The sequence below is a fragment of the Nomascus leucogenys genome, chromosome 5 (assembly GCF_006542625.1).
Source record: "Nomascus leucogenys isolate Asia chromosome 5, Asia_NLE_v1, whole genome shotgun sequence".
NCBI classification, from domain to species: Eukaryota; Metazoa; Chordata; class Mammalia; order Primates; family Hylobatidae; genus Nomascus; species Nomascus leucogenys.
Genome location: NC_044385.1, coordinates 124949424 through 124964356, shown reverse-complemented (window position 1 = coordinate 124964356; position 14933 = coordinate 124949424). Strand labels below are relative to the sequence as shown.

Below are 14933 nucleotides of genomic sequence, written 5' to 3'. Positions count from 1 at the left end.
GACTGGCCTAAATAGAGCCGATTTTTAAATATGAATAAAATTTCATATCCCCTGTTAACCTTTTTCCATCCCTCCTCTGATTTTTTTCTCCAATTGGTATTTTTTTCTTGGATCTTGAGAACTTTGTGGTTAAAGCAGAGATGAAAATTTTGTGGGAAAACATCTGCAAAATAAATTTCTTTGAATGAATTGGGATAGATGGCTTGGCCCTCAGGTCCAGACCTTGCCTAACATAATAAATGAACCAAAGTTATTGACCAGACAAAACGTTTCCTTTAAGTGCTCTTTAATTTTAAAGCAGAATAGCTTTAACCGGCTCTTGATGAAGAAATCATCTTACATTCTTAGCTGTCCTCTCTTCTGCATATGCAGTGCTGGGAGTGCTTTTGGGCATTTGCTGTGTTAGGGTAGTGATATGTTTTGGAAAGATAACTGTATTGAAATAAGGGTACTTTCAAGAGAAATTCAACTTTGGATTGATGTACCCTCTGATATGTGCTGTCTTGTTTTTAAAGAAACACCTTTATCAAGATATGATTCATACATCATATGATTCATCCATTTAAAATGTTCAGTGGTTTTCAGTATATTCAGAGTTGTGCATCCATCACTATAGTCAATTTTAGAACATCTTTATTACTTCCCAAAAGAACACTGGACCCCTTAGCCATCACCCTGGAACTCTGCTCCACCCAACCCCCTAGCCCTAGGGAACTGTTAATCTGCTTTCTGCCTCTAGACATTTGCCTGTTCTGGACATTTCATAGCAGTGGATTCATGCACTATGTGATCCTTATGCCTGGCTTCTTTCACTTAGCATGTTTGTAAGAGTCACCCATGCTGTGGCATGGATCATACTTCATTTTTTAAAAATTGGTATATAATATTTCATTGTATTCTATAGTTGTTTGTCCATTTATCAATTGATGGACATTTGTGTTGTTTCCAATTTTTGTTTATTATGAACAGTGCTGCTAAGAGCATTCATGTATAAGTTTTTGTGGGAACATATATTTTCAACCTTGGGCATCTAGGAGTGGAATTGCTGGATCATATGGTAACCTGGGTTTAACCATTTGAAGAACAGCCAGACTATTTTCCATAGTGGCTACCCTGTTTTGCATTCCCAGCAGCAGTGTGCCAGGGTTCTACTTTCAACACATCCTCATCAATACCTGTTATTTTGATTAGCAAAGCCGATCGAATTGATATACCAATCCAATTGCTACACCAATACTTGTCTTTTTGATTTTAGCCATCTAGTGAGTGTGAAGTGAAAGCTCATTGTAGCTTTGACTTGCATTTCCCCAATGATTCTTCACTTGCTTGTTGTCATCTTTTTTTTGTCCTATCTGTTTTGTTTTGTTTTTATTTTTGTTTTCTTTTTAATATGGAATGCTTCATGAATTTGTGTGTCATCCTTGTGCAGGGACCATGCCAGTCTTCTCTGTATCATTCCAATTTTTTAGTAGTATATGTGGTGTCGAAGCAAGCACCTATTTGTTTTTAATTGACGGTGAGGGATAGCAATAATTGTAATCTGTCCAGTTCTTATGTGGAGGATAGTTTCTCCTACATTTCCTCACTTCTTTGACCTAAATTCACATAAATATCAAGGAATGTTTGATTGAAGTAACACTCTTTTAAAACATAGTTACAGTTAAGTCATAACCCAACTGGCCGTATATAAAAGAGAGTCTTGTGAAGGTTCAGAATTTTGTGTCTTTGTGAAAAATTAAAACCTTGTAAGGAGACAGCTAAAGAATGTAAAGTTTTATGAGCTTCTATAAACAGGGAAATATGGAATGTCTAGTTCCATTTAACCTGACTATAAGCCAGGACAAGAGAATACATATTTTATTTTGTGTCTTTTTACACTGCTTTTAAAAAAAACTTAGGACTATTTTGAAAAATTGCACTTTCCCTCCTATATTTTAGAGAGGTAACCACATTATTATCATTATTACTTTTGATTAATCTAATTGAAAATCTCACTAAATTGCAATGGTTTTTAAAAAGTCAAATTCAAATCTTATGTATGTTTTATGTTTTCCTCTTTGCCCTCAAGGAATATTTCTTCATGTTGAGACAGCATTTCTATTCTGCCACAATGACAGTAAGAGACTTAAAACAGTCAGCTGCTAAAATGTAAGATAAAAGTAACTGATGTATGTAGAATCTGAATTTTAGTCTCTTCACATGTTGGAACAACTTTTCAACAGCCATAACTCCATATATGAAGAACATGAACAGTTTCAAGGGTGCATTTGTATGCAAGTTGTACTTTATATCTGTTTTATTGTTTAAAGTCAGTATACCCTGCCATTAAGTGATCTTTTTGGGTGTCTGCCTAAAATAGAATTTCCTTGGGAACGGCTGGTGGAGGCCAAGAAGAGGTCCTTGAGTTCTGACTTCATTATGCCATTGAATTTGTCCTGCTTCCTAGTTCTTCATCCAGTGTCTAATTTACAGTGGGGCCATGGGTGCTTCCTGCGCTCATGTGATCCTTGGTGCCATCAGCCCTTGCAGATGTGTTCACTGATGCTCAACGGCTTTGCCAGTAGATGTACTCTTTGACAGCTTTTTATATTTGATATAGCATCAGCATTTATGGATTTATTGGTTTTTCTTTAAAGAACTGAGCTCCCTCAGAAACCATGGTTTTGCTCCATGACCTCCTGTAACAGTAATTTAAGTTGCTACTTCTGGCAGGTTCCTGAGCTGAGGGGTCAGTTGGACCTGTGTACATTGTATTTGTTCATTCATTTCATGGCTCTCAATGAAAGTAGTAGAAGTTGTCTATGAATCAGAAATTTAAATCTCAGACATCTTTTTTTCTGTGATGCTATATAGTTGGAAGGGTTTTTCTAGGAAGTGCAATGCAGTCATTCATCGCTTAACAACGGGGATAGTTCCTGTAGCTTATCTTCCCTTTGTGAGGGGCTGACAGGCCAAGGGAGAGAGGAGGAGAAAAGACCAGTTACCCTCCTCGTTTTTTTGGTCTTACACCTCACCTGTTTCTAGAAGTGATAGGAAAACAGTGCCCAACAAGTTGGTTTTTTATTTTTAAAAAATATGGTAAGATATCTGTAACATAAGATTTATCACCTTAACTATTTTTAAGTGTACACATCAGTGATACTCGGTACATTCACATTGCTGTGCAGCCATCATCACCATTCATCTCCAGAACTTTTTCATCTTCCAAAACTGTAAATCTGACCCCATTAAACGCTAACCCCTTATTTCCCTTCTCCCAGCTCCTGGCAAGTACCATGCTACTTTCTGTTTCTATGAATTTGACTATTCTAAATACCTCAAATGTAATCGTGCAGTATTTGTCGTTTTATATCTGGTTTATTTTACTTACCACAGAGTCCACAGATTTCATCCATGTTGTAGCATATGCAAAATTTCTTGCATTTTAAGGCTGAATAGTATTCCATTGTGTGTGTAGATACCACATTTTGCTTATCTGTTCATCCACTGATGGACGCTTCGGTTGCTTTCGCCCCTTGGCTGTTGTGAATAATGCTGCTGTGAACGTGGGTGTGCACGTCTCTCTTCAAGTCTTGCTTTCATTTCTTTTGTGTCTATTCCCAGAGGTGAAATTGCTGGATCATATGGTAATTATGTTTTATTTTTTGAGGAATTGCCACACTGCTTTCCATAACAGCTGCACTATTTTACATTCCTACCAGCAAATAAGCTGTTTTTCTTAAATGTTTCTCCCTTTTGAAGACATGATGGATTGATTTTTAGAGACAGGGTCTCTCTCTGTCTCTCAGGCTGGACTGCAGTGCCACAGTCATAGCTCAATGCGGCCTTCGATTCCTGGGCTTAAGTGATTTTTCTCGCCTCAGCCTCCTAAGTAGCCAGGCCTACAGGCTTGTGACATCACATCCAGCCAATTTTTAATTTTTTTTTTTTATAGACTGGGGTCTTGCTATGTTGCTCAGGCTGGTCTTGAACTCCTGGGCTCAAGCGATCCTCCTGCCTCAGACTCCAAAAGTGCTGGAATTATAGGTGCCAGCATTTCTGGCTGACCTGTGTTATTTTAAAAGCTATTTAACTTGGTCTCCTACAAGAAAAAGAAGATTCTCTCATTTCTTTTGAGTGACTGTGGTCTCTGAAAGATCCCCCTGTCCCCCCACCCCCCGGACGCTTGCTCCCTGGAGCTAGGTCTGGTTGTTTCCACTTCCTTTCACTTGGTCACTCATTGAGCTTGCCAGTTGTTAGAGCTGCCCACAGGGACTTTTTGCCACCCTGACATTCTAGCACCAACCTGGAGAAACCTGTGTTCTTTTGCATTCTCTACTTTTGAGAACATTTAAATAACACTATTAGCAACAGACCTGACTCCAATATTTTATGTGATCATAACTTTAAGGATATATTTTTAGCAAAAATATTTTACTTCACAGTGGTCCAGGCAGAAGGAGTAAAGCCCTCAGCTCTCTCAGGGGTCCAACAACTCCTGTCCACACTATGCCCTCTGGCCCTGCCCGTCACCTTTGTTCACTTCAAGGTAACTGGCACTAGACATCTCAAAGTGTTCTAACTCTCTTGTGTATTGAGATGGGGATAATAGATGATGGATAAATTTAAATATGCAATAAGTCGAAATTTTGAAGATTATGTTACTGAAATGCACAATGGTAAGAGTTCACACTTTAAAAGGTCCTTATTTAATAATACTTTCTTAATTTCCATTATTTAAAGTCTTTTTTAAATTTTAAGTTCTGGGATACATGTGCAGAACGTGTAGGTTTGTTACATAGATATACGTGTGCCATGGTGGTTTGCTGCACATATCGACCCGTCATCTAGGTTTTAAGCCCCGCATGCATTAGGTGTTTGTCCTAATGCTCTCCCTCTCCTTGCCCCCCACCCCTTGACAGGCCCTGGTGTTCAACTCCCACTTATGTATGAGAACATGCGGTGTTTGGAGAAAAACCTGTCTCTAATGGTCATTGCTGAAAGCTCCACTCCTTATATTACAAGCTATCTTAACTCTTTTTTCATGATTCAACATCCCCATTTCCCTCTTTTTTTTTCTTTTCTTTTTTTTTTTTTTGAGACAGAGTCTCACTCTCTCACCCAGGCTGGAGTGCAGTGGTGCGATCTTGGCTCACTGCAAGCTCTGCCTTCCGGGTTCACACCATTCTCCTGTCTCAGCCTCCCGAGTAGCTGGGACTACAGGCGCCTGCCACCACACCCGGCTAATTTTTTGTATTTTTAGTACAGACAGGGTTTCACCGTGTTAGCCAGGATGGTCTCGATCTCCTGACCTCGTGATCCATCTGCCTTGGCTTCCAAAGTGCTGGGATTACAGGCGTGAACCACCGAGCCCGGCCTTCCCTCTTTAAATCATTTTTTCAACAAAAATAAAATTTGTTGTTTGAATTTGCTTGATCTGAAATTTTCATGTATTTGAATTTTGTATGAGATGCTTGTATTTTTAGAAGAATTACCCTACTTTTAGTCTCATTATCAGGGAAGAAAACCATTTAATTTGGGACAAAAGAAGAAGAGAGACTGGCATCTATTGAGCATGTGGTATATACTAGGCTCTGTGCCAGATACTCTAATTACATTTGATTATATTGATTGGTTATCAAAGGAACGAGGCATTGAGAGACCAACTTACATAAGGTTTCTTTGCTCAGCAGAATTCACTGCCTTGATTTATGAAATATGGACTGTCAGATATGGAAGTAAACTTTTCAAATGGACTGGCTATCATAATGGCATTTAAATAGAATGAATGACATGTTAGGCTGAATTCTATCCGTCCACGCTTTACTTAGATTTGGTCAAGTGTGCTGTATCATGTATGAGGTATTATCATTATGTGAGATCTTCCTTTCAGCCACTGCAGAATGGAGAGAATTCTTCTCCCTTCCTGGCCTCCTAAGATAGACCCCATGTCTGATATATAAGTAGAAGACTTATATCTGTTTGAAATACAGTATTAATTCCATTTTATAGTTCTAGATTTTTTAGGTGTCACTCTAGATTCCTCTTTATTCACATGTTTCTAGGAGAGTATTAAATACATATACCAATCAAACTAATTTGTCTGTTGGAATACATTTAAAACAGAAAGTCGGCAAAGAGAGAGCTGTAGGTGGGAACAGCAGCTCCAGATGCTTAAGCTTTGCAGGAGCTCAAAGCTTGGGACCTGTTAGCTATGGTCTCAGGCTGCATGGCTGAGGTTTGTTATGACCACCAAGTGGGCTGGCAGGTCTTAACCTGAACTTATTTTCTATGCAGGCTTTCTGGGGGATTTAGACCCTTTCCCAGGTCTAAAATGCACACCCTGAGGTAGCCCCAGCCACCTCCCATGTTAATGTGGTTTAGTATATTCCTGAGAAGTGGGACCAAAACAATGTTCAGAAATTGTTGAATTTATCAAGCAAGGTGCTGTTTTAGGTTACACAGTAAATCCTTTGTGAAGTATAAGACAATAGGTACTTACATATTTCTAGCAATTTCTTGTTGAGTTCTCTCCTGTTACCTTATTTGAACTTGAGAACCTATGGGGTGGGCAGAGTAGGTGCCATTCTCCCCACCCTCATTCTTAAATTTTTTTTATTTTTTGAGACGGAGTCTCACTCTATCACCCAGGCTGAAGTGCAGTGGTGCCATCTTAGCTCACTGCAACCGCCACCTCCCAGGTTCAAGTGATTCTCCTGCGTCAGCCTCCCCAGTAGCTGGGACTACAGGTGCACACCACCATGCCTGGCCAGTTTTTTGTATTTTTAGTAGGGTTGGGGTTTCATCATGTTGCCCAGGCTGGTCTCGAACTCCTGACCTCAGGTGATCTGCCCACCTTGGCCTCCCACAGTGCCGGGATTACAGGTGTGAGCCACTGTGCCTGGCCTCCCCACCCCCATTCTTAATAGCAGCTTTGAGATAGAATTCACTGTCGGGGCCACTCCACAGAAATGGGATGGATCTCCTCCACGTGGCCACATTTGCTTTTAGATACCGAGTCAGCTGACATCACACCTACCCCAAGAGGACGTGAAATATAATGAGGCTTTTTGGGGAGAATAGGACAGCTCCCAAGAGGTCCTAAAATGGCTTGAGAGAGCAGGGAAAAGAGACTGGCTTGGCATTTTTTTTGTGATGATTATGGGGGGATGGTGTGGAGTGAGGGTTCCCATTGAAGGGTTTGAATTTACTGCTGGTGTCATAAGAGGGAGCCACTTGGACTTTCCTCTCTGCCTGCCCAGATGTGGACAGAAAGGGATGAAGGAGGAATGAGGCTTCAAAGCATCACAAGTGTAGTCACTTTTTAAAAATTACGTTCACATGCCATAAATGTGTTCAATTCAGTAGTCGCAGGCTATATGTGTGTATAGATTATATATACATTTGAGAATATATATTAGAAACACTGTCTAATTTCTGAACATTTTCATTACCCTAAAAAGAAACCTCATACCCACTAGCAATGACCCCATATTTCCTGGTCTCCCTAGCCCTCCATAATCACTAATCTGCTTTCTATCTCTCTGGATGTGTCTGTTCTGGACGTTTCCTTTCAGTAATACAATATGGGGTCTTTGGTGCCTGATTTCTTTCCTTCACTTAATGGTTTTTGGGCTATTCGTGTAATGGCATGCGTCAGTACTCTGTTCCTCCCTGTGATTGAATGATACTCCATTGTGTGGATGTGCCATACAAGTTTGTCATGTTAAAGGATGATTCATTTGGAACATCTGAAGGTGAGATGGTAGGAGAGTCAGGTGTCATTATTAGCAGGAGAGGAAGACATGGGCCTGCATCTCAAAAGGGATTCAAAGGCAGACATTTAGCCTTAGGAGCTGTATAAATTAGAAGTGACATTTAAAGATGGGAGAGTAAATGTGATCTCCAAATTGAAATATATACTCTTTTAGGTGGCTGCACTGGTTGCCAATAGATACCATCCATCTATTCATGTCCTCTGATGAAATTCATGGTAATTTTCAATTTAGAACAACTCAAGTTCATTCTGATACAGAAAAGTCAGTGAAACCAAACATACCTTTTGAATTACTCATTTTGTCTTGCTCCTATTATCATGAGACCTGTTTCTGAATACTTCACTCTAAATATTTTCTGTTGCTTTTCAAGAGCCCACTAGTTTTGTTGGTTGGAAAATGACTAATACTTAAAATTTGGCACAAGTTGCTTCAATGCGTATATGTCTTGGTCCATTTCTGCTGCTATAACAGAATACCACAAACAGGGTAATTTATAATGAACAGAAATTTATTCGTCCCACTGTTCTAGAGTCTGGAAGATGTAAGAGCATGGCAGCAGCAGCTGGTGAGGGTCTTCATACCGCATCATCCTATGGTGGAAGGTGAAAGGTGGAAGGAAAAGAGAACATGCAAGAGTGAGAGAGAGAAAGGGGACTGACCTCATTCTTTTATTAGGAACCCATTCTTGAGAACACCATTAATCAGTGAGGCTCTGCCCTAATCACTACTGGAAGGTCCCACTTCCCAGCACTGTCCATTGAGGATTAAGTTTCTAACTCAAGAACTTTGGGGGACACATTCAAACCGTAACATTTTATTAATTTATCTCCAGAAAACATTGCTTTTTCCTTTGAATGAGTTAGGAAATTGTTTCATTCTCTCTTATTGTTTTTTTTTAAATTTAGCTTTTACTTTTATTTATCTTTTTTAGCTTTATTGAGGTATGATTGGCAAAATTGTATAAATTTAAGGTATACAATATGATGATATATATTGTGAAATGATTACCACAATTGAGTTAGCTAACACACCTATCACCTCACTCAGTTGCCTTTTTTCTTTATTTTTTTGTGGTGAGACCATTTAGACCAAGCTTGTCCTACCCACGGCCCTCAGGCCACATGTGGCCCAGGGTGGCTTTGAATGTGGCCCAACACAAATCCGTAAACTTTCTTAAAACATTATGAGATTTTTTGTGATTTTTTTAAAGCTCATCAGCTATCATTAATGTTAGTATATTTTATGTGTGGCCCAAGACAATTATTCTTCTTCCAGTGTGGTCCAGGGAAGTCAAAAGATTGGACACCCCTGATTTAGACTCTTGTTTTAAACATGAAGGGTTCTAAAGGTAGATCAAACAGCATATACCAGCAGCTTCCAATTTGCTTGGTTATTTCTAATTCTTGGTAAAGTTCAAACATAATCTTTTGTATCTCAAATAATATTCCCTGGCTTCGACAGGCAGGATGTCTAAAATATGTCATAACAATAACAAATTAGTTTTACATTTCTTGGTACTCTCTTTATTTCTATTGAATGAACTATTGCTTTTAAAGCTATTTCTCTTGCTGTATAGGAGTCAGATTAATTGGTAGATTTTCTGAATTCTCAAAACTGACGTTTAACTTATGTGTTTAGTGTTTTATAGTCTCCAATATTCATTTTCTGGGTAGGTGAGTTTCTAGTTGTTTATCTGTCAGCATTGTGATTTCGCATGAAGACTCTCCTAATGTCACAACTTGGGTGTAATCTTGAACCCTATAGCTCTCTTTTCACAGAATCACCCTTTGGAAGTGGAATGCTCTAGACCCCAGAGGGTCATCCTGTTTTTTTGCATGTGGCCAACATCTCCCCATCTTTGATCTTGTTCAGCTATCAGACACACTTTGCATAAAAATACAGGAGAGAGAATAAGCCTAGATTTTTGCTTTTCTGTGGGGCCCAATGGCTAAACTACTCATAGAAGACAGACATTGTGGGATCATGTACCTGGATGGTATTCCCTACAGGTATGATTTTACTACATGCATGGGTTTACACAGCCCCCAGGTACTCAGTCAGTTAATTCACTCTAACTTTCACATCTATAGAGAGAAATGAAATTATCTGTTGCCCTGTGAAATAAGGAATAATATCAGAGCAGATTTTAAAAGATTGATCACTTTTTTCCTAGTTACATATTGTGGCTGGGAAAGGTTTTCCTGTATGTGCAGCATGGTCTTTTTATATAGTTAGCCTTTCATTGTTGAGGAAGGAAAATGGCAAGAGTCAACTTGGTATCGTATCATTGACAAGCTTCCCTGTTAGCCATTCCCAGAGATTCACATGAGGTAGTGTAGTGTCACTGAGTTCAGTCTACAGTAGAAGGAGTTGGATTACTTACACACCAAACATAATCATGTTGACTGTGAGACCTCAGCATGTATTTCCCATTGTATACTGGAGTGCTGCTTCAGAAGGCATGCATCTAGCCAGACTGGGTAGCCCTTTATTCATGTTCTCATTTACATCTTTGAGTACCAGAGATGGGAGAATCCTTTTAAGCAGTGCAATCTTGCTAGCCCTCTCTAGCAAAGAGTAGAGGTGGGCTGAAGTCAAGGTCGACACAGCAATGTTGTGTTCCCTTGTGGTTTGCTGTCAGCAAGCTGTTACCCATATGTGGAAAAGGTTGTTTGAAGTGGGCTTTCATGTGTTTCCATAGCAGCAGTCATCTTAGAGATTTCACTCGTTTTTTGGACTTTTTTTTCCTTTGCTTCTCTGTTTCCCGCTGATGCAGGATTAAATAGCATATTTAGGTCAAGGAAAGAGATGTTTGCTAATATAGATGCTAGGCTAAGCATTCTGGGAGAGTGATTTCTTGCAGCAGATGAACATTCTTTGTGCCTCCCAGCAGCATCTGCAGCAGTGTGGCTGTCTGGCACTGTCTTTTTCATTTTGGGCAGGTTCTGAGATTCAGAACAATCCCAAGCAAATCACAGGAGCCGGCAGTTTTCCAGTAGCCACGTGTAAATCTCCTGCTTATTTGTTCTTTGGTATTAAGAGTGAAGCAATCAGCTAGAAAAACGATACTTTAAAGGTTTGGTGCATCCGAGGTGTGTCATCTTGTGTTTGCACCACCCCTCCTGTTTTACACTCGGAGTCTGGATTTTTTGTCAGGCTGTTGAGCAGGAGCGGATTCTAGTACAGCAGCTCAGAGCTTCCCTTCTGTTCCGGTACCGGTGACTGCTTGTCATGAAGATGGTACAGTGGGAGCCTGTTTCGGAAGAGCCAAGGAAGAGGATGTGGAAATGGAGTAGAGATTGCTAAAAAACTGAACATCCACACCTTGGGGATGGGTTGCACTACTAGTGTGATTCTGTTTAAAGGCATCCGCACCGTTTTTGAAAGAAACTGTGCTTATATGTGCAAACAGCAAGGAGAGAATAATGCCCTTGAATATGCAGCATACAATTGGACAAAAGAAGATTCAGAACTATTGATCTCCTCCTGGCTGGTAAATGCTATGTTGCTTAATTAACAAGTAGTTTAATGGTGTTAGAATAAACTAGTCTTTACTTGTAAAGCAAATATATTTATTTCAGTGTACTTATATGTATGTAGTTTGTGTGTATAAATGGGTAATTAGTGGCCTTAAGTTTAAATTATGAAGTGAGCGAGTGTATGTGTGAGAATGCCATGTATTCATCAAAGCTAAATACATACAGAGAAAGGAATAAGATATTTTATTAAAGAATAGTTTTCTAATGTAGCTTTATCAGCTTACATGTTCTTGGTATAGTCCTAGAAGTAATATGTGGTAAAGTGTATATTTAGGGTATTATATATGTGAACCCTCTCTCAGTGATAGTGAATTATTTAGCCCCTTTACATCCCAGTCTTCTAGTTGGCCAGGTTTTTCTTACTAATGGCTTATGGCCAGACCTTGATGCAGGGGGAGAAATTTAAAGGGAGCATGAAAGAAAACTATGATGGGTATGAGATAAATATTTATAGTTTTATTTTTTAAAAAAATCCAGCTACTTAACACGTTTTGGGGTGAAGGGTCTTGAGAGTGAGAGGAAGTGCAGTTTGACATGACACTTCTGTGTTCTGTCCCTTTATCAGGCATGAAGAGGTGTCAAGTCACAGATGGGTGTGCCTCTTGTGGCCTTCCCACCAGCACCAGGTTTGTGAGGAGCCGCATATGGGTCTCCTCCTCCCTCAGGATGCCTTGCCATTTTTCCTTCTGTTCTTATCACAGCTTTTGTCAAAATGAGTGGGGACAAATATATCTCAGAGTTTCTGTGTGTATCTTGCCAGCAGCTGCTTGGTACAGTGAAGCATGCAGAAATGCTGAGACCTTTCCTGGCTGGTGAGGCTACCATCTGATACTGAGAAGGGGGTATTGGCATGCCATATGCCCTTGAGATCAGATTGGGTGGTCCCAGCCTGCGGGAACCCAGAGAGAGGATGCATTTTATGGAGGGTCTTATGTTAGCACTCGCAATATGTGGGAGGAAGAAAGGAGAGCATCACTCAAGGCATCAGATGCATTTTGCAAGTCAGTGTTATGTATAGTTGGAATTTAAGTGGTGCTATATTAACTGTTAAATATTTTAAGCTCTGAGGTATTTTGGAATATGCTTTTGCGAATAACTGGTATTGGATATTAGAAGGACTAGCTCCTTATAGCGCTCTGCTCCATTAGTGTATCCATAACCAGACAGCCTGGGACCTGCTTGGGCCAGTAATGGCAATGCCCCTCCCATGCGGCAAGCTTCTGCTCCCTCAGGCCAGACTGACTTGTCTTTGGTTAACCTGACTTTAAGAGATTCTGCCTGTTTTTCTTTTCTCTTTTATTGCCTGGGGGAAAAGTAACCTGCCAGGGGCTCTGTCAGAGCTCTGGGTCTGGGATTCTAGAACACTGCTGTCATGCATCCTGTCAGCTGCTCTTTGCCCTCCACTCTTACCTGCACCAGCAGGCCATCTGTGCATGTGGCAGAGGTGCTGCTGGATGGAAAGATGCACCCTCTCACTCCACACGTGTCTCTCTGTTGGTGTCCTTGCCCTCTGCAGCCTCTTCTACACACAGCAGAGTGGCCCTCTGAAAATGAGTCAGACCATGTCACTCCTCTGCTCTGGACTTTCTGCAGCTCAGGGTCAAATGCAGACTCTTTACAGTGGCCTCCAGCCCCATCTCCAGCACTGCCTAGCACTTCCTCCTTCTCTTCACATGTGTGTCTATTTCTCTCCTGCTCATTCCTCACCTCATTCTGGGCACCCAGGCTGCCTTGCTGTTTCTACTTCCCAGGGCATCTCCACCAGGGATTGCACCATTCATTGCCTGGCCTTTGCTCAGACCCCCTTCTCAGTGAGGTTCCTATGACCCCCTGCTTAACCCTAAAATGCCCCTGGCACACCTTTCCCCAGATCCTGTGTAGTTTCTTCTTCACCTGACGTACTCTTTGTCCAGAATAACAGCATAAGCGTAGTAATAGTAATTAGTAGTATGTGTTACTAGGAGTACACTTATAGTACAACAAGAACAAGATTCATGGCCAGGTGTGTGGTGGCTCATGCCTGTAATACCAGTGCTTTGGGAGGCCAAGGCAGGAGGATTGCTTGAGGCCATGAGTTCAAGACCAGCCTGGACAACATAGCAAGACCTTGTTTCTACCAACAACAACAACAACAACAAAATAATTAGCCAGACATATGTTGACACACACCTATAGTCCCAGCTACTCAGGAGGCTGAAGTGGGAGGGTCACTTGAGCCTAGGAGTTCAAGTTTACAGTGAGCTGTGAGTGCACCACTGCACTCCAGCCTGGGAAACAAAGCAAGATCCTGTTGCTTAAAAAAAAAGAATCAGATTCATGATGCCTGGGATTTTTGTGCGCTTTGTTCACTGCTCTGCTCCTAATAGCTAGAACAGTGCCTGGCTCTATAGTAAATAATCAATGAGGGAATACTGATGAAATGGTTTTACGGTCCTGAACTTGAACTTGGAGAAACTACTGAGAAGATTAGTTAAAGTCACTTATTCTAAAGCCAAAATATGTGTTTTTTAAAATTTTTAGTTTCCCCCAAACAGTAACTGGCTCTCTGTTAATGATCTCTCTGAGCCTGCTGACCATTCCACTCCCTAGAGGTGTGCTTCTAACCCTTCTGTCATGGCACCACACCAAGAAGTTGTGTGGTTCATGGCTGAATGTTCCCTGGGCTTGCAGTGGTAATGACTGACAATTGGATGTTGTCCAGACTACCTCTATTGATGATGCATTTCTTAAGGGAGCCCTGCCCATTGGTACTTCCTTGGGTCACCCCCATGCAAAGATAGGCTGACTTTATCTTCATATGTGGGTTTGCACCAGGGTTCTCAGCTTGGGTAGGATGTCTGTCCTACCTCCAGCTCAGGTGGTGACTCCAGCCTGTGATTCTGCCTTAACTGTCATCAGGTAAGAGCTGTATTTCACCTACCCTCAGAAAGCATAAGCCCCACTTCAGCTACTCAGTGTGCACCAAGCCTTTGTGGAGGGAATGTAACATTCATGAAGGATGGCCTAAAGGGCTCGAGGCCACCCATTCTTCTGAAGACCCTAAATGTCCCAAATATCTATCCATCTGTCAGAGAACCGCATGCCTGGTCTGCCTTGTTTGTCCTCAGTGGAATTTCTGTTTCTGATCTAAGCTTTGTGTTTTTTTTCTTGGCTTATACTGAAGCACGTCATAAGAAAGATACTTAAGAAAGTGGAATCTACTATAAGGATGTTATTGAGGGCATTGCTTACTTGCTATTGGAATGGCAAGAGGCACTGTAGTATGGTGGTTAAGAGTGCTGATTCTGGGCTGGGTGCTGTGGCTCACACGTGTAGGCCCAGCACTTTGGGAGGCTAAGGCGGGTGGACAGCCTGGGCCCAGGAGTTCGAGACCAGCCTGAGCAACATGATGAAACCCCGTCTGTACAAAAAATACAAAGATTAGCTGGGCGTGGTGGTGCATGCCAAGTAGCCCCAGCTACTTGGGATGCTGAGGCTGGAGGATCACTTGAGTCCTGGAGGTTGAGGCCACAGTGAGCTGTGATTACACCACTGCACTCAAGCCCTGTTGACAGAAGGAGACCCTGACTCAAACAAACAAACAAAAACAGAATGCTGATACTGGAGCCAGCCTTTGGGGTTTGAATCCTCTTAAATT

At 41.2% G+C, this 14933-nt stretch overlaps 1 protein-coding gene and 1 non-coding gene across 22 annotated transcripts in view; one reads left to right on the top strand and one right to left on the bottom strand.

The window, feature by feature from the left end:
• DOCK9 (dedicator of cytokinesis 9) overlaps window positions 1-14933 on the top strand; it is a 293699-nt gene that overhangs the window by 59318 nt on the left and 219448 nt on the right. For 5 of the 21 annotated variants that reach the window (XM_030813607.1, XM_030813591.1, XM_030813602.1 and 2 more), the window contains exon 1: window positions 10347-11250. The exons of 7 other annotated variants lie outside the window; for them this stretch is intronic. In XM_030813607.1, coding sequence (XP_030669467.1) covers window positions 11089-11250 — 162 coding nt within the window. In that variant the 5' untranslated portion in view covers window positions 10347-11088. Of the gene's footprint in view, window positions 1-10345; window positions 11251-14933 lie in introns of those variants that run through there. 9 more of the 21 variants (XM_030813597.1, XM_030813608.1, XM_030813593.1 and 6 more) reach the window with 4 other exon arrangements.
• LOC115835256 lies at window positions 1385-1491 on the bottom strand. Its single transcript, XR_004030248.1, has one exon. It is a non-coding gene; the product is annotated as a U6 spliceosomal RNA (small nuclear RNA).